This window comes from Oratosquilla oratoria, chromosome 5 (genome assembly GCF_046742065.1).
Source record: "Oratosquilla oratoria isolate Oo_2021 chromosome 5, ASM4674206v1, whole genome shotgun sequence".
In the NCBI taxonomy this organism is placed as follows: domain Eukaryota; kingdom Metazoa; phylum Arthropoda; class Malacostraca; order Stomatopoda; family Squillidae; genus Oratosquilla; species Oratosquilla oratoria.
This window is the reverse complement of record NC_134781.1, coordinates 80,564,015-80,583,092: the sequence shown is the minus strand read 5'-3', so window position 1 is coordinate 80,583,092 and position 19,078 is coordinate 80,564,015. Positions and strand designations below refer to the sequence as shown.

General features: G+C 48.4%; 2 protein-coding genes across 2 annotated transcripts; both read left to right on the top strand.

The window, feature by feature from the left end:
- Positions 1-10,967: 10,967 nt before the first annotated feature.
- LOC143025849 (uncharacterized) lies at positions 10,968-12,809 on the top strand. The gene has a single exon (XM_076185862.1). The coding sequence runs from the start codon at positions 10,968-10,970 to the stop codon at positions 12,807-12,809; it is 1,842 nt and encodes a 613-aa protein (XP_076041977.1).
- Positions 12,810-12,820: 11 nt separating this feature from the next.
- On the top strand, positions 12,821-17,775 carry LOC143025848 (uncharacterized). Its single transcript, XM_076185861.1, has 5 exons — positions 12,821-12,900; positions 13,019-13,265; positions 13,352-13,720; positions 13,756-15,021; positions 17,614-17,775. The coding sequence occupies exons 1-5, from the start codon at positions 12,821-12,823 to the stop codon at positions 17,773-17,775; spliced, it is 2,124 nt and encodes a 707-aa protein (XP_076041976.1).
- Positions 17,776-19,078: the final 1,303 nt, after the last annotated feature.

The window sequence follows — 19,078 nt, the reverse complement described above, 5'->3', positions numbered from 1 at the left end:
CATGTTTTGATGAGAGGCAGTTGGCATCAGAACTGTACATTACTAGTCTCTGCTTCAAAGATTTGGATGTTGAGCCAGGTGTAAATTATGAGTACGATAACATTGAAGAAAACCTAAGAGACTGTGTAATCTCAGTTTCTAATCCACAGAAAGCAATCCACGTACTTATAAAAGAAGAACCTCTCAAATACATTGGTGGTTATATTGTTAGAAAGTTTAACACAAAATATCCTCACTTAGGCCACAAAGCAAGTGACTGTAGGCCTATCGCCATGGCTAAAACATGGATTGATGAAGTAAACAGAGGTGGATTGTATGCTCCTGCTGACACCACCTTTTCCCAATTAACAACTATGAGAGAAACATTTAAAGTAATACACGATGACAGTCTCAAGGAAGGAAAAGAGTGCTTGAAAACAGCTGTTCGTGAATTAGAAAATGTTGGACTTGATGTACCTCATGTCATATCATTTTATGCCAAAATATCTGTGTACTTTAGATTTAGGAATCTAAATAATAACATTAAGACAAATAAGAGAAAACATAAGTCATGCAAAGGTCAAAACAGAAAGCTAATGGAACTGACCACATGAATGATATGTAGTTTACTTTTTCACTAGGACCATATTACCTGTTTTCCTTTGTTGTTTATGTTATGATTAAGTGGTTTATATTCAATAACAAACATTGAATATTTATGCTAACATTATGAATGGTGTGAACTTATTTTTTCTTTGTATTATGACTATTGTTTGCCATAATTACTATGAATATATTTGTGCTTACAATAGACCCTTTGATATTCCAAGTGTTCATCTAATTAGTAATGCATGTAGGTAACATGTAATGCAGTTAAAAAAAGGTGGGGGGGGGGGGAGATAGGAAGAGATAACAGGCTCCAAGGGTGGTCGAGTTCAAGTCAGTACTGTGAGTGGCTGGGAGGTATGGCGTGGATGACGTCATCACCTCTCCTCGCCCGCGCTCGGCCCGCCCGGCCGTCTGACCAGTCTTCATTGACCATAATAAATACACATACACATCCACGTTCATACGACACGGTGGCGCGGTTGGTAGGGACTCAATATCTGAGTACGGTGGTACCTGGTTCGAAACCTGCCTATGGCTGAGGTTTTTTCAGTATCGCTGCGCATCGAGTCGTTACTCCAACTCTCGTGGGCGGGGAGTTGGGGTGTGTGTGCGTGTAAGGTCATAGATCGGAGATACGAGCTCTGAGCTCTCTTACGGGAGGGAAATATCTGTCGATCACGAGTCCAACACGTGATCCAAAAGACCAAGGTGAATCACACACACACACACACATACACACATACATGTGAACGTGTGCACATATAAGCATACACGACGATATCTCTCCTTCCCGTAAAATACAAGTATATAAATACACACACACACACGCACACGCACACACACGCACACACATACACACACATATGTGAACGTGTACACATATAAGCACACACGATGATATCTCCTCTTCCCGTAAAATACAAGTACATAAATACACACACACACGCACACACACACGCACACACACACACACACACACACACACACACACACACACACACACACACACACACACACACACACACACACACACACACACACACACACACACACACACACACACACACACACACACACACTGATATTAGCAATGAGCTAGAGAGAGATAACGGTTTTATTCAGTGTTTCACAAAGAGAAAACGGAAGCAGCCCGATGACGTCAGAAGCTGCGCAGAACGGCTCAAATGGTTAGACCTGGTATATATAGACCTTGGCGAGGATGACGTAATAGCTTGAGGCCGAATTTTCTTCGCGTTTCCTTGTGATGGCCGGAGAGTTTAGGCAGGTTGAGGATGGTTAGAGCAGCCTTGTAGTTGGAATAAGAGGAGCCTAGGATGATTTTGCATGCCCTTCTCTGGACCCTTTCTAGCTGCCGTTCCTTAGTGAGATTGATGGAGGGGGTCCAGGCTGGAGATGCATAGCAGATTTTAGATAGAGTAAAGGTGGAATATATATTCTTGAAGTCCTCTGGTGTTCCAAGTGATCTCGGCCTTCGCAGCATGTATAATCGATAAGGTGCTGCTCTGACGGTGTTTGTCACATGCTGATTCCAGTCCAGTTGGTCATCAATAGTGATTCCCTGTAATTTAGCGGACTCGACTGCTTGGAGAGGTTTGGTGCCGATTGTGACATTTAGATGAGGTATATCTAAATGCATTTATTTATGTATTTTATTTGTTATTTACATTATTAAAGTTTTTATTTATTATTTTATTATTAATATGATTTTTTTTTTTTTTTTTGCATCCGACCTAGATATGGATCAAAAGGTCTCCTGTCGGCATGCTCCGCCTTTGTAATCCTTTGTAATCCTTCTTTGATGTGCAGAAGTGTATGGTGACCGTTTTTGTACTGTTAATGGCCACATGGTTATCAGTCGTCCAGGCTTGTGGCTTATCAAGAGTACTCGTAGCCTGCAGTGGAGAGTAGTTAGCTGTGTTGTCAATCATGATGCCAACAGTTGAGTCGTCAACGTATTTCTAGTGGTGGGAACTGTCAGCTTGAGCATCGTTAATCAACATTAGGAAGCACAGCGCTCCCATCTTGGTCCCTTGGGGGGCTCCACAGGTCAGGTGTTCTGGGGTAGAGATCGAGCCTGACACACTGACACACTGTCTACGCTCACTCAGGAAATCCGAGTCATGTAACTAGGTTGGGATGGAGACCAATTTATATATATATATATATATATATATATATATATATATATATATATATATATATATATATATATATATATATAGAGAGAGAGAGAGAGAGAGAGAGAGACATTCTGACATGTTGACGTAGGCGGAGTAGGAAACACAGGAGTCTTGGTCTTGAGTTTATTGAGTAGGAAACACAGGAGAATAAACTCAAGACCAAGACTCCTGTGTTTCAATAAACTCAAGACCAAGACTCCTGTGTTTCCTACTCAATAAACTCAAGACCAAGACTCTTGTGTTTCCTACTACGCTTACGTCATTTATATATACATATATATATATATATATATATATATATATATTAATATATTAATATATATATATATATATATATATATATATATACACATAATGTGTGTGTGTGTGTACAAAATAATATCATAATTACAAATAAATAAAGTACATAAACGTTAATTTTTTTCTTCAAGGTGGAAGATCGAATCATGTCCAATGTTTGACGGGAAATGTTGGAATTCTAAGTCTCCCTACTCATGAAAATGGAGACTGCTGCATCCTTTCCTCCCCTCCCCCCTCTTAATTCCCTCGCTCCATTTTCCTTCTCAGTGGGTTGATCTACTGCTGTGACCAGGCACATAATAGGCAACTACGTAGTTGGCCGAATTTCCGTCGACTTTTTTCTTATGCAAAATTATTTTATTTGAGTTTTCGGGAACCTCGTGTCTATTTCTGGAACGCTCGTGGACCTACGTGTTAACACAAACAGCGTTGTTCTAAAAAAAAAACAACAACAAAAAAACAACAACAAAAAAAACAAAACAAAAAAAACCCTCTTGCACATGCATAGATGGCTATACGTGATTAATCGTAATGTTTATGTGACGTCGTTGTTCCGTGGCGACACATGGTGCAATGTCGTTATCGGCGACTATGACGCAATCTGTATCTGCTCCGGGTTCGTCCGAAATGGCAACTCCTCCGGTTCATCCAACAAGCTCCTTAAAACGGCCTTTGAAGATTCTATTTCCATTTAGGACTTGACGAATAGAAAACAAAATATATACGTTTCTTCTTTGACAAATATCGGTGATGGACATGGAAGCACAAATAAAGTGGAGATGCAAATAGATTAAAGAACAACTGGCAACTGTACTGCATCGGAGTGGGGGTGTGTGCAGGTGTACATAAACACAGGACTTGCATCCCTGGGTCATCAGAACGAGCTAGCTCAAGCAAAAGAAAACATACCAGCTCGACTAGAATCCAAATAGAAACAGAACCAATCATGACACATTTCCTGGGAACGCCTGTCAAAGGTAAGTTTTAGTCAAAAGTCAGCATAAGTTGGCTGTTGTTTATGGGACCGTACTCCCATTCGCCAGACTTGGTGGACGCTTTCTGTCATTAGAAAGTAGGATTTTACAAACTTCATTGTGAATACTTAGGACCATTACCGATGGGTTTCATAGAAAAATCAGATCAACTAAACTAGAAATCCAGGTGGAGGTATGGCCTATAAACTATGTTTTATATTAACGTAAAAAGTGTGGATTGTGAAAGTTACTTTCGTCCTCGGCATACTTCGTGACATTTTCTCAAGTTCGTCTTTCTATGTCCTCTTTACCTTTGCAGAGCGGGAGCCTTGGCAGTGGCCGCAGAATGACCCCAAGGCCAAAGAGTTGTTGGTCCGTGCGGTGCCCACCCAGCCCGTCTACGTGCAGCCGGTGTACATCCAGCCCGTCTACTACAAGAAGGTGCATTACACGGAGGCTCCGTACATGAACCACGGGAATTTGCAGTGGTCCAAACCTCCTTCGTGAACTCTTTGGGGTCCAGAAAGATTTCCTCTCTCTTGCTGCCGTCAGTTGTGACAGACTGGAAGGTTTATACATAGTGTGTGCTGGTACATTGTGACAAGTTGATGAAGGTGGAAAAATAATTCACGGGCTTAGTTCCCAGTTTCTGAGTTTAGGAATAAACTCAGAAACTCGGAACTAGACCCGTGACTTCTTTTTTCCACTTTCATCACATAGTATATATATATAATATATATATATATATATATATATATATATATATATATTAATGTGTGTGTATGTATATATATATATGTATATGCATATATTACCGGCATTGCATTGTACAGAATGCCTAGGTAGTCTGTGGAATTAATTGCATTTATTGGCCTAGGTAATCTGTGAAATGTTTAGCATATATTGACAAAGGTTCACACTGTATATGTGTATGTGTAACAAGCATGGTGTAGAACTTAGAAGCTGTATGGCCGCCTAGGTAATCTGTGAAATGTTTAGCATTATTGGTAAAGTGTGAAATAAGTTTATTTCATACGAGGCATTTCATATGTTACCAAGTATGGTACACAGTACATATGGGGCAAAGTACAATGGGTAACAATGTTCGGAGACCCAAGGACCCCCTTTGAACAGGACCAATTTGGACCATGACCCCAATGGAGATCCCCCTTAAGCGGAGTTACTATGGACCGGATGTCCGTGACGGACCTCTCTTGAACGGGGTCACTGTGGACCGTGACCCCTTAGTAGCCAGCCTATTTTCTAGAGCGCTTATTTGCAAAATGACTGGCCGCCATAAAGGACTATTGTATGGACATGTTTTGTTGTTATTTGTTGAATAAAATTCTTGTACTATACTTGCCTTTCATTCTTCAAAGTGGACAAAATGTTGTTGTTATTGGACTGTAGTTTACAAGCACTTCTATCCTCGCACAGCTGTCGTGTTATTTTGTATTACGTTGGAATGGAAACTCCACTCCAGAAAAGTAGTGACAGCAGATAAGAAAACCTCAAATAGATCTACTTATCTATATACCAAAAGGCTTCTTCTCTCATAAAGGACAAGTAGCCATTCAAAGAAGGCTCCTATCCCAACCTATCCTTCTCTCATCATTCATTTCTTAAGAAAAATAAAAAGACTAATATATATATATATATATATATATATATATATATATATATATATATATATATATATATATATATATAGAGAGAGAGAGAGAGAGAGAGAAGCATTCTGACAGGTTGACGTAGGCGGAGTAGGAAACACAGGAGTCTTGGTCTTGAGTTTATTGTAGGAAACACAGGAGTCTTGGTCTTGAGTTTATTAGTAGGAAACACAGGAGAATAAACTCAAGACCAAGACTCCTGTGTTTCAATAAACTCAAGACCAAGACTCCTGTGTTTCCTACTCCACGTACGTCATATATATATATATATATATATATATATATATATATATATATATATATATAAAAATAATGTATGTGTGTGTTTATGTTTATGTTTGTGTGTTTGTGTTTGTTTGTGTGTACAAAATAATATAATAATTACAAATAGATAAAGTACATAAACGTTAATTTATTTCTTCATGGTGGAAGATCGAATCATGTACAATGTTTGACGGGAAATGTTGGAATTCTAAGTCTCCCTACTGTCACGTATTCAAGCGTCACGTGATTTCTTTCATGAGGTGGATGGTCGTACACAGTCGACATGCACGTCAGGTCAACCCCCCCCCCCTCACACACCTGGTCCAAGTTGACCCAGGCAGGGTCAGAACAAGGTCAGGTCTTGGCTAATCCCTTTCCTTTGGGTCAAGACGGGCCATAGCATAGCCGTTTGCGTCGTCGCAGCACTTATTGCCAAGTTGAATATTTTCTTTTATTTTTAATTTGAAATGTTCCTTCTTTCTGGATGTAACCCAAATCACTTGTAGCGGATCATTGGTGCATTCCTTTTTTGTACTTCTGTAATTAATATCCTTTTTGACAAGACATACGCTGCGTCGTTGTCTTGATATTTTCAAATAATTGTTTGTAATCTTAATTTGACCGCGTATGTCAACATTCAACTGCCCGGTCGGACTGGGTCACATATGTCGTTGTGTTGCCATAACAATTGTAAATTGTATACTTTTTATTATGTTAGAATTAAGATTTATTTTGTATGTTTGTATTTGCATTTTGTTTGTGTTTTGGTTTGGGTTCCGTAAAAGGTTCTTGTATATGGGATTTTTCTTACCGTTTTTGAATAGAATATGGACAATCTTCCTGTTCTGTACTTTTGGCATTCTGACCACCTTAGGTCATGGGCTCCTTTAAAAGCAGGACCCTCTTGTTTCTCAAGGCTTTTTCTTTCGCCTCGGACTTGGTCGAGATTCGGCCGCTCTCGTCTCCTTGAGGGAGACTTTTCCCCGATACCTAAAGGTGTGTAAGGCACCTAGGTAATACCGTAAGTTATTTTATTTTTAGTGGGTGAGAAGTAGGATCCCCTTTTGAGAAATTTAGTAGTTGGACCTGGCGTGTCGATAGGCTTTTGCCAGTGTCTTCTTTTTATTAACCCTGTGGAAATTTCCTTTTTTTTGGGTTAAGTTAGATTAGGTTTCTCGTGGGCGACCTACTAGTATTTGTTTCCTATTTCCCGTGGTTGGAATACCTTTTGGGATAGGTTTTTGGAGTTGAACGTGTCAATTAGACTTTTGTTCATCCCTGTTTTTTCTCTCCACCCTTTTTATTTTAATTTTTAACTTACGTGTCACTTTTATTACGGGGTTTTTGCCTTTTTCTTCGGTCACTTTTAGGGAAATTAGAATGTAGGAGGGTCTTTCTGGCTTATCCTTTCCTTACCCGTATGTGTCTATTTTAGTTTCCTTTTCTGAGCTTCGTTAAAGTGTTATTATTTTTGTACCTTTGTCTTGAACAGTTTTGTATTCAATCAATTCTTTCGGGTTATATCTCACGTGAATTTTAATCTAAATTTGAATTTGTAAAATCATTTCATCTTTAGAATTATCTTTAATATTAATCTTATGTTCATTGATATTTCATACAAGTGATAGTCATAGTCAGATGTTGTATAATATTGGGGGTTTGTTTGTTCTTGTTTTTGTTTATTTTATTTACTTCTTGTTGTAATAAATAAATTTAGAAAACTTATCCCTCTTTAAAAGAACCTGGATACGACCGGGATAGGGGTTTGGGGATTACTAGAAACCAATTCCCATTTAATTATCAAATATCTAAATATCCTCATAACCCCTACTGCCAATTTATGACAGTGGCGACCTTGCCAGGATTCACGTGAGATTTTCTTTTGTTTAACCCGATTTTTAAATAGCATTTTAATTCAGTGATTTCTCGAAACGGTACCTAAATGGAAAAGCCAGTAAGAACTAGCAAGATGTTCCGGATCGTAGGTGAAATCATTGAAAAACAGAAACAGTTAGGAGAAATTGTAGGGCGTAGGTATCCCTCTAGATTTCCACTTTGTTTGTTTTGTGAGTTAAGGGGTCACAATACAGAAGATTGTGGGTTAAAGAAATTATCAGAGTGGGAGCGGGAGATGCAGGCAGAGAAGTCTGAGCCAGTACCAGACGTAGGACACCAGATCCTTTTGTCTGATAGTGTTACTATTGACGAGGATTCAGAACCCGTCAAAGTTTTGCGCGGTCCAGGGGCACCACAAACCCCCAGTCGTGCTGTTTTGGTAGGAGAGGAGAGTGTGGAGAGTGATGTGACGTCATCAACTGGGGATCGGGACAGTGCCCCCCTGGTTGAGGTGAAAGTGGACAGAGGCAGTTTTAAGGGGAAGGCTGAAGAAAGTGTTTTGCCTGAGTTTCAAACTCAGTGCTTTGGTGTGGAGTTAGGGGAAAATTTAAGCGGTAGGGAAATGGGGCAGAACCCCCCTCCGAGTTTGCAGGTGATGCCTGAAGGTTCCCCAGTAGAAGCCATCCCTCTGTTTTTACCTTTGTCTCCTGTCACCCGTCCGATGACCATTTCACCCCCACCCCCTGAGTCACTTAACCCCGCTATAGGGAACGCGGGTGGCGACCTCGACGAGGTCATTCGCGACTTTTCCCTTTTATTTTCCCAGCCTGACGAGGTAATTAACCTCACTTCTCTTTTCGCTGAATGCGATAATTTTCCTTTTGTTAGTCCTCCCCCAGAGAAGTCCTTTTCAGGAAAACCGGAGTCCGTTGCAGAGGAACCGGAGCCGACTGCAGCCCAGACGGAGGACGAGTTGACCATTGCAGCCCACGATAAGGAGGAGTTGGCCACCCCTTCGGAGGAACCAGAGGAGGAGGAGGAGCGGGACGCGACACAAACGCCCGCCCCTCATCTACGTGGTGAAAGGCTGCACAGACGGAGAGTACCGTCTGTTTTGCCCAAGGGCAAGTCTCCTGGGTTTAACGGTGAGCAGACCGTGGTCCACACACCTCGCCGGAGGGCCATCCAGGACGTGGCCATCTACGGACGCTCTGCGGGCCATCCAGGCGTCCGCGAGACCTTCAAGAGGCGAGGCAAAGCCCTCTCTCGGAGAAGTCGGAAGGTCGCGGACCAAACCGCCGGATCTCTCGACAATCAAGAGAATCCGGGAATATTCTCCACCATACGGAATGACATTGTGGGACCTCCCAACAGGCCCACCCAAGGTGAACTTTACGAGGAACCGTTCCGTGTGCAAGCGGACGGCAATCCTCATTTGTCAGTGTTGAAATGGAGACGTGGGAGAGGCGTGAAAATGCACCAGACGATGCAGTCTGTTTGTGCATAGGAGGTTTTCGTAGAGTGCATAGTGAACTCTGTGTGTAGTGATCAACACTGGATTCTTTGTGTCTGTATCTTAGTAGCCTAGGGTTCATTTTAATTTTTGTGTATGGTTAGGAGTTTTGTTTTATATAATGATAATGTGTGTGTTTTTGTGTGTGGAAAGTCATTGCAGAACTCCTGGACGAGTCTCTGTCCCGTGCACAAGCACAGGTTTGACAGAAGTCATTTTTAGTTTGGCCCTTCTGCCTTTTTAAGGGACGCTTTTACAGGCCATGTCCTGTACCCGTTTTTGGTTTAAGGGGTGAGGGTTGCCAACTACGAAGTAGCAACACCAGATAGAGGCCGCTGACGGTGGCTAGGTCACATCACGTGTCAAAGGGTCACAGCCGAGGACGGCCTCCTGCCTATTTTTCTCTCTCTAGGTGTCTGATCTGAGGAAACCGCCGCTGGAGTCGGAAGTGGGGGCACCTTTGAGCGTCGGGCGGAGCAGAAAACCGCTCGTTGCTAAGGGTAAGTTTTCCTCCCAGGGGTTCGAAGACAGACTGTGGGGCCGGCCATCTCGGTAGCCTACGACTTGGGTGATGGTGACACTATCTCGGTGGAGTTTTCGTATTCGGGCATCCTTACTAAGCGCCTCTTTGTTTGGAGAAGGAGTCTTTATTTTTTTGTTGTTGTCTTTTTGCAAGGTGGGTCTCATTCGTCATGTGCGAGTGAGTGTCGTTCGCCCATCTTTGCTTGTCAGACGGTAGCCAGTTGTTGTGCTTGACTTCCGCAAGAAATTGAGTAAAAATTGTGCAAGAACACAATTTTTTTTCTCGGTGGGAAGGTGTCACGTATTCAAGCGTCACGTGATTTCTTTCATGAGGTGGATAGTCGCACACAGTCGACATGCACGTCACGTCACCCCCCCCCTCACACACCTGGTCCAAGTTGACCCAGGTAGGGTCAGAACAAGGTCAGGTCTTGGCTAATCCCTTTCCTTTGGGTCAAGACGGGCCATAGCATAGCCGTCTGCGTCGTCGCAGCACTTATTGCCAAGTTGAATATTTTCTTTTATTTTTAATTTGAAATGTTCCTTCTTTCTGGGTGTAACCCAAATCACTTGTAGCGGGTCATTGGTGCATTCCTTTTTTGTACTTCTGTAATTAATATCCTTTTTGACAAGACATACGCTGCGTCGTTGTCTTGATATTTTCAAATAATTGTTTGTAATCTTAATTTGACCGCGTATGTCAACATTCAACTGCCCGGTCGGACTGGGTCACATATGTCGTTGTGTTGCCATAACAATTGTAAATTGTATACTTTTTATTATGTTAGAATTAAGATTTATTTTGTATGTTTGTATTTGCATTTTGTTTGTGTTTTGGTTTGGGTTCCGTAAAAGGTTCTTGTATATGGGATTTTTCTTACCGTTTTTGAATAGAATATGGACAATCTTCCTGTTCTGTACTTTTGGCATTCTGACCACCTTAGGTCATGGGCTCCTTTAAAAGCAGGACCCTTTTGTTTCTCGTGGCATCACTCCGAGCTACGTGCAGCGACCACACCACCAACTCATCGTCCAACCTACGAAGTGATTTCTTCATACATGCACAGTTCGTGGTCTTCATCCATCGTCGCACATCCTCATGGCTAGAGTGATGGAGTTAGCGACTACAACTGTTGGGAAGAAAGTCAGGGAAAGCTTTCCCACAGAGGCATCGGAAGAGCTCTCCACGCTCAAGAAGGCGGCCCGAGCCAGGCCCAGTATCAGCTACGCGCCCTCCCTGCAAGAGGACGACAGCAGCAGCGACACTTCCTTACTAATGTTTGTCAGCCACAACGACGCGCCTTCCTCACCGGAAGACACCCAGAGCAACGCGGACGACGCCGCCCTACTTGAGCAGCTACTCAGGAGTGACGAGGGGCAACCAGGCGACGACGAAGGCGAGGGATGGACCACCGTCGTCAGAAATCGTAGAGCCCGCCACCAGCTTCCTCCGAGGCCCAAGTTCAAACTGGGCCACCTAGGGGACCACGACAGCGCCTACCAGGCCATCACCGCTCTCGAGAGGGAGAACCCCAGCCTGAAAATGGAGGTGAGACTCAACCTTCAGGGTGAACACATCCTCAAGGCCAGGGACGAAGCCTCCGCAGTACTCCTCCGTCGCCTCGCGGAGGAGGGGAACACTGTGATTCTCCTCGACCCCAATTTGAGACGGCACAAGGTAGTGCTGGAACGCTACCCATTGGACCTGCCCCTGAAAGCGGTAGAGGCTCACCCAAAGGTGATCTCAGCCGAGCGACTGCGCTCCCGCACGGATAAGCTCCCCACAAGGCAAGTGCTGGTGATGTTGGAGGGACAGCCGCCCCCCAAACTGGACCTCGGCTGTTGGGGGAGGTACTCTCTGCGCCCTCATCGGGGGGAACCGGTGAGATGCTATAAATGCCAGAGATACAACCATCTCCAGGCACGGTGTGAACACGCCGTCAGATGTGGCGTGTGCAGCTTGCCACACCCGACGGAGGATTGCATCGCAAAGCACAAATCCAATCAGACCACCTCCGCAAAATGCCCCAATTGCGGAAATAAGCATCACGCCTGGAACCCTCGGTGCCCCGAGAGGGTCCGCAGGCTCCCCAGGCTTCCCCAGAAACCCCAGCAGCAACAGCGGCAGCCCCAGGGACCACCACAACGGCAGCAACAGCGGCAGCGGCAACAGCGGCAGCCCCAGGGGCCTCCGCAACGGCAGCAACGACGCCGCTCGAGGACATCACGTAGCCAGTCGCAGCAACAGAAGAACTTCGTCGCTGGAGCATCACGGCACCAGGACACCAAGCACCAGCACCCACCACGAAGCCAGCCTAAACCGCAGCAGCAGCGTCGGCAAGCCTTCCAGCCTGCATCACCACCAACCAGGTCAGCGTGGGGTCGGCGGCGGGCCCTCGCGGTCCCCACCCCCACCCCCCCAGCCCAGGCCGCATCAGAGCCGGAGGAAGGGATTAGCCGACCGGCCCCCAGGGATCACACCCCCTATCGCCAACCCAGGACGCAGAGTCAGGAGCAGCGGCCGCGGGCCGCAGCCTTGGAGACTGGCGGCAGCGCCCCCTCGGCCCGGCGCAGCGCAACCAGACCTCGCCAACCAGGAGGTGGTGCACGGGACCCTCCCCCCAGCACTCCCGCGACGTCGGCGAGGAGACCCTCCATGGGCCCAACCGACCCTTCCCACGACCTGCCACGCACCATGAGCGAGGAAATACGCACGGTCGTCAGCTGCATCATGACAAGGATGATGCAATTTCTGGTGAAGCTGCTCACCAACCCCAACCATGACAGCGAGAAACAGGGGACCCTGAGCGAGCTCCTGCAGGAGACTGTCTCAGTCTTCACAGAATGTGGTTTCCAGCCACCTCCCGACCTGAAGGACACGCATCTCCGCTCCCTCTACCCAGCCGACCCCAACCACCAGAATGGAGAGTCGACGAGCTGAGGCAGACGCCGATGAGAACCAGCTTGCTGGCCCTCCCAGGCTCCGAGTCCTGCAGTGGAACGTGCAAGGTCTCCGACCTAAGAAGCACCAAGTACTTCAGGCTATCTTCACGGAAAACCTTGACGTGGTGCTGCTCCAGGAGACCTTGACGCGTGCCGACTTTGAGTGGAGGGTGGCGGGTTATTCCCTTCACTCGCTCCCTGCCACAGAGAACACCCGCGGCTGTGCGGCGCTGGTGAGGAGCACCATCCCTCACCGCAGAGTATCCGCCCCAGTCCACTGCGGGGAGGGCGTGGAGGTCCTGGCACTAGAGCTGCAGGTCGGGGGCATCCCGCTTCTGGTGTACAACATATACAGGAGCCAACGATACCATCTGGAAGCAGGCGAGCTGTTCTCCCTCGCCGCCCACACCAGCCTCCTCGTGGCGGGCGACCTGAAGGCCCACCACCCCATGCTGTAGTCACCATCTCGAACCAACGAAACGGGCCGCCACCTGGCCGTGTTACTCGAGGACATTCCCCATATCCGCCTCCTCAACACAGGGGAGGCTACCCACACCCGGGGGGGGGGGGAGGCTTGACCTCACACTCGCCTCGAGCGACCTGGCCGCCGGTGCTACATGGCAAGTACATCCTACCCTCACCAGCGACCACTTTGCCACTCTCACCACCCTCCCAGTGGCACCCCCAGCGCCCTCCCTCCCCCCTCCACGTTGGAACATCGGGAGAGCAGACTGGGCCAGCTTCCAGGCCTCCCTCGACGAATGGTGGGCCGCCTACCAGCCACCCGTGGACCTTCACCAGCGGGAGAGGGACCTGACTGCTGCTATTGAGAGGGCTGCTAACGCAGCCATCCCCAGGAAAGCCCCGAGCCGTCGTCACCGGCCAAATTGGTGGTTCTACAACGAGGAGGTGCGGGAGCATAACCACAGAGTGAACATTCACAGGAAGCTCTACAAGAGACGCCCCAACCCAACCAACTTGAGGCTACTTCAGGACGTGGTGGCCGCGCACGGGAGGTGTCCCTGAAGGCCAGGGAGGCCAAGTGGTTGGAGTGGTGCTCCTCCTTCAGCCACCACAAGTCTCTAAGCCACCCGTACCCACGCCAGGAGGCTGAGAGGCTCGTAGCCGAATTCACCACCCGCGGCTCCAGTGACCAGCTTCCGGGTAGCACGCGCCGTCTCCAGCAGCAGCTTCGGCCGCTCCGCGACATGGCCATCGAGGAGGCGACTAAAGAAGCTGATGTAACAGACCGTCCCTTCACTCCTCAGGAGCTGGAGCAGGCCAAGAGACGGGGCCGTGACACAGCAGCAGGGGCCGACGGCGTGACGTACTCCATGATGGCTCACGCCGGACCAGCTGGGGACGCCGCCCTGCTAGCCACAGTCAACGAGTCGTGGATGGCGGGATGCCTGCCTCCTTCGTGGAAGGAGGCTGACATCCAACCAATCCCCAAACCAAGGGAGCCCACGAAGCTAAGGCCTATCTCCCTCCTCAGCTGCACGGCCAAAACGGCTGAGAGAATGGTGCTTGCTCGCCTTCAGTGGCGTGTGGGGCCACTACACCCTCACATTTTCGGCTACACTCGCGGCAGGAGCACGGCGGACATCATCCTGACACTGCTGAATCAAGTTAACCATCGCCCCGCCATCGTTGTCTTCCTCGACTTGGAAGAGGCATTCGAGCTGGCCAGCCCTCACGCCATCCTCGCCGCCCTCGTAAGGAAGGGCGTGATGGGAAGGATGCTAGCCTGGCTCCGCGACTATCTCCAGCATCGCCGCGCCAGGGTAAAATTCCAGGGCCTAAAGTCCAGCTTCCAGAGGTTGGAGAACGGGACGCCCCAGGGTGGTATCCTCAGCCCCTTCCTCTTCAACCTGCTGATGGAGCAGCTGGTGGCCCTGCCCTTCCACAATGGCACCATCCTCCTCAGCTACGCCGATGACCTCGCCCTCGTGGTCACCGGGAGGGGCAACAAGCTCAGGAAGGCGCAGCAGGCGCTCGACATTATCAGCGGGAAATGCGAGGAGCTGGGACTCAAAATCTCTGCAGAGAAGTCCCGCGCCATGATGGTGAGGGCTGCCGACCCGGCAGGTCAGCTCTGCGTCCAGGGCGTCGGACTGGCTTGGGCCAACTCATACCAGTACCTCGGTGTATGGGTGGACAAGTGGCTGTCCTTTACAGCCCACGCCACCTACCTGAGGGAAAGGGCCCAGGCTAGGCTGAACGTAATGCGAGCCATGACACGACCCACAGCGGGGACCACTTTTTCCGTCCTCCGACTGTACTTCATATTTGCAGTGCGCTCCCTGGTGGACTACAGCGCCCCAGTCCTCATATCGCTCTCCCGTAGCCAACAGGAGCGGCTCGAGGTGCTGCAAAACACCGCCATGAGGACGATGCTGGGAGCTCCGAGATGGACCAGTGCGTGCGTCATGCAGAACGAGACCCGCCTGGTGCCACTCACTACCAGAGTACAACAGATCGTGGCCTGCCGCGTGGCCAGGGTCCTGCAGCGCGACTCCGAAGGAGTAGCACAGAGAAGACTACGGCTTGCAATGACGTAAGGGAACGATGTCCTCCACCGCAACCCGTGGCTACTCCAGTCCACCCTGGCCACCCGCAGCCTCGCCCACATTAACAGCTGGCGCTGGCAACACGCCGACCTCCCGGCCCCCACCTACCGAGCCCCACCCCCGTGGGAGCCCCCCACAGCAGAGTTCTCCACCACCCGGCTACCGGCCAGCAAGGCGCTCTGCACCACCGAGGAGCTGCGGCATCACACCCTCATGGCGGTGGCGCAGGTGTCTGAGCCGGGCGGTGCCATATACTACACCGACGGCTCAGTCGACCCCGAGAGTAGTAGGACGGGCGCCGCTGCCATCACCGTTGGGACCGAACTGCTCGAGAGGACGCCGGATTACTGCTCCACCCTACAGACAGAGCTTGTGGCCATCCACCTGGCCCTGGAGCACGCCCAGAACCGCCAGGAGGCTACTGTGGTCCTACTTACAGACTCCAGGACGGCGTGGCAGGTCCTCCAGCAGCCGTGCCCCAGCGACAACGTGGGACTCGTCACCGCCATCCTGGGCAGCCTGCAGAGCCTCGCCGCACAGGGACGTCGGGTAAGGCTGCACTGGATGCCCAGCCACGTGGGCGTGCGAGGCAATGAGTTCGCCGACGTTGCTGCAAAAAGAGCCGCTGGCGCTCCCCACGTGACCAGGCACGTGCCACCTAGTCTGTCGTACGTGAAGGCACGAGCCAGGCGTGCCGCAGCCCACCGCGCCCACCAGACTCACCGGCAGTTAGAAGGAGCAAAAAGACTAGCTGCTTGGTACGCCGCCACCACCGACTATCAGACGTTGAGCGCCTTCCATCAACAGCCCAGGGCGGACGGCGTACTGTTGCAGAGAGTTAGGCTGGGCTACTGCACCAGGGAGGAGCTGTATGACGGCTTCCAAGGGCAACAGTGCGATCACTGCGGTAGGCACAGCCGCCACCCGCTGCTGCACTACCTACTGTCCTGCCCGGCCACGGAGGCCCTCCGACCAGCGCCGCAGACCCCCGCCCACCCTGCAGAAGGCAGCCTCCTCAGCAGTCGGGCAACGAGAGCTGCCCTCCTTGTCCGCCACACGCCCATGGACGTAATGCTTGGGGTGCTCAGGGCGGCGCCCCCCCCCCTCGCTGACCTCCCTAAGCCCTCACCTTCCACCCACTAGGGCACAACAACTCCCCCACTGGCGGGCTGTTGCCCGCATTGTATATCAATGTATGTATAGCTGTACATATTTATACAATAAACCTTTATTAACTTAACTAACTTTCTCGTGGCTTTTTTTCTTTCGCCTCGGACTTGGTCGAGATTCGGCCGCTCTCGTCTCCTTGAGGGAGACTTTTCCCCGATACCTAAAGGTGTGCAAGGCACCTAGGTAATACCGTAAGTTATTTTATTTTTAGTGGGTGAGAAGTAGGATCCCCTTTTGAGAAATTTAGTAGTTGGACCTGGCGTGTCGATAGGCTTTTGCCAGTGTCTTCTTTTTATTAACCCTGTGGAAATTTCCTTTTTTTTTGGGTTAAGTTAGATTAGGTTTCTCGTGGGCGACCTACTAGTATTTGTTTCCTATTTCCCGTGGTTGGAATACCTTTTGGGATAGGTTTTTGGAGTTGAACGTGTCAATTAGACTTTTGTTCATCCCTGTTTTTTCTCTCCACCCTTTTTATTTTAATTTTTAACTTACGTGTCACTTTTATTACGGGGTTTTTGCCTTTTTCTTCGGTCACTTTTAGGGAAATTAGAATGTAGGAGGGTCTTTCTGGCTTATCCTTTTCTTACCCGTATGTGTCTATTTTAGTTTCCTTTTCTGAGCTTCGTTAAAGTGCTATTATTTTTCCTACCTTCGTCTTGAACAGTTTTGTATTCAATCAATTCTTTCGGGTTATATCTCACGTGAATTTTAATCTAAATTTGAATTTGTAAAATCTTTTCACCTTTAGAATTATCTTTATTAATCTTATGTTCATTGATATTTCATACAAGTGATAGTCATAGTCAGATGTTGTATAATATTGGGGGTTTGTTTGTTCTTGTTTTTGTTTATTTTATTTACTTCTTGTTGTAATAAATAAATTTAGAAAACTTATCCCTCTTTAAAAGAACCTGGATACGACCGGATTACTAGAAACCAATTTCCATTTAATTATCAAATATCTAAATATTCTCCTATTCCCTCCTGCCAATCTATGACAGTGGCGACCTTGCCAGGATTCACGTGAGATTTTCTTTTGTTTAACCAGATTTTTTTTAATAGCATTTTGATTCAGTGATTTCTCGAAACGGTACCGAAATGGAAAAGCCAGTAAGAACTAGCAAGATGTTCCGGATCGTAGGTGAAATCATTGAAAAGCAGAGGCAGTTAGGAGAAATTGTAGGGCGTAGGTCCTCTAGATTTCCACTTTGTTTTGTGAGTTAAGGGGTCACAATACAGAAGATTGTGGGTTAAAGAAACTATCAGAGTGGGAGCGGGAGATGCAGGCAGAGAAGTCTGAGCCTGTACCAGACGTAGGACACCAGATCCTTTTGCCTGATAGTGTTACTATTGACGAGGATTCAGAACCCGTCACAGTTTTGCGCGATCCAGGGGCACCACAAATCCCCAGTCGTGTTGTTTGTGTAGAAGGAGAGGAGAGTGTGGAGAGTGATGTGACGTCATCAACTGGGGATCGGGACAGTGGCCCCCTGGTTGAGGTGAAAGTGGACAGAGGCAGTTTTAAGGGGAAGGCTGAAGAAAGTGTTTTGCCTGAGTTTCAAACTCAGTGTTTTGGTGTGGAGTTAGGGGAAAATTTAAGCGGTAGGGAAATGGGGCAGAACCCCCCTCCGAGTTTGCAGGTGATGCCTGAAGGTTCCCCAGTAGAAGCCATCCCTCTGTTTTTACCTTTGTCTCCTGTCACCCGTCCGATGACCATTTCACCCCCACCCCCTGAGTCACTTAACCCTGCTATAGGGAACGCGGGTGGCGACCTCGACGAGGTCATTCGCGACTTTTCCCTTTTATTTTCCCAGCCTGACGAGGTAATTAACCTCACTTCTCTTTTCGCTGAATGCGATAATTTTTCTATTGTTAGTCCTCCCCCAGAGAAGTCCTTTTCAGGAAAACCGGAGTCCGTTGCAGAGGAACCGGAGCCGACTGCAGCCCAGACGGAGGACGAGTTGACCATTGCAGCCCACGATAAGGAGGAGTTGGCCACCCCTTCGGAGGAACCAGAGGAGGAAGAGGAGCGGGACGCGACACAAACGCCCGCCCCTCATCTACGTGGTGAAAGGCTACACAGACGGAGAGTACCGTCTGTTTTGCCCAAGGGCAAGTCTCCTGGGTTTTACGGTGAGCAGACCGTGGTCCACACACCTCGCCGGAGAGCCATCTTGAAAGTGGCCATAGACGGACGCTCTGCGGGCCATCCAGGCGTCCGCGAGACCTTCGAGAGGCGAGGCAAAGCCCTCTCTCGACGAAGTCGGAAGGTCGCGGATCTCTCGACAATCAAGAGAATCCGGGAGTATTCTCCACCATACGGAATGACATTGTGGGACCTCCCAACAGGCCCACCCAAGGTGAACTTTACGAGGAACCGTTCCGTGTGCAAGCGGACGGCAATCCTCATTTGTCAGTGTTGAAATGGAGACGTGGGAGAGGCGTGAAAATGCACCAGACGATGCAGTCTGTTTGTGCATAGGAGGTTTTCGTAGAGTGCATAGTGAACTCTGTGTGTAGTGATTAA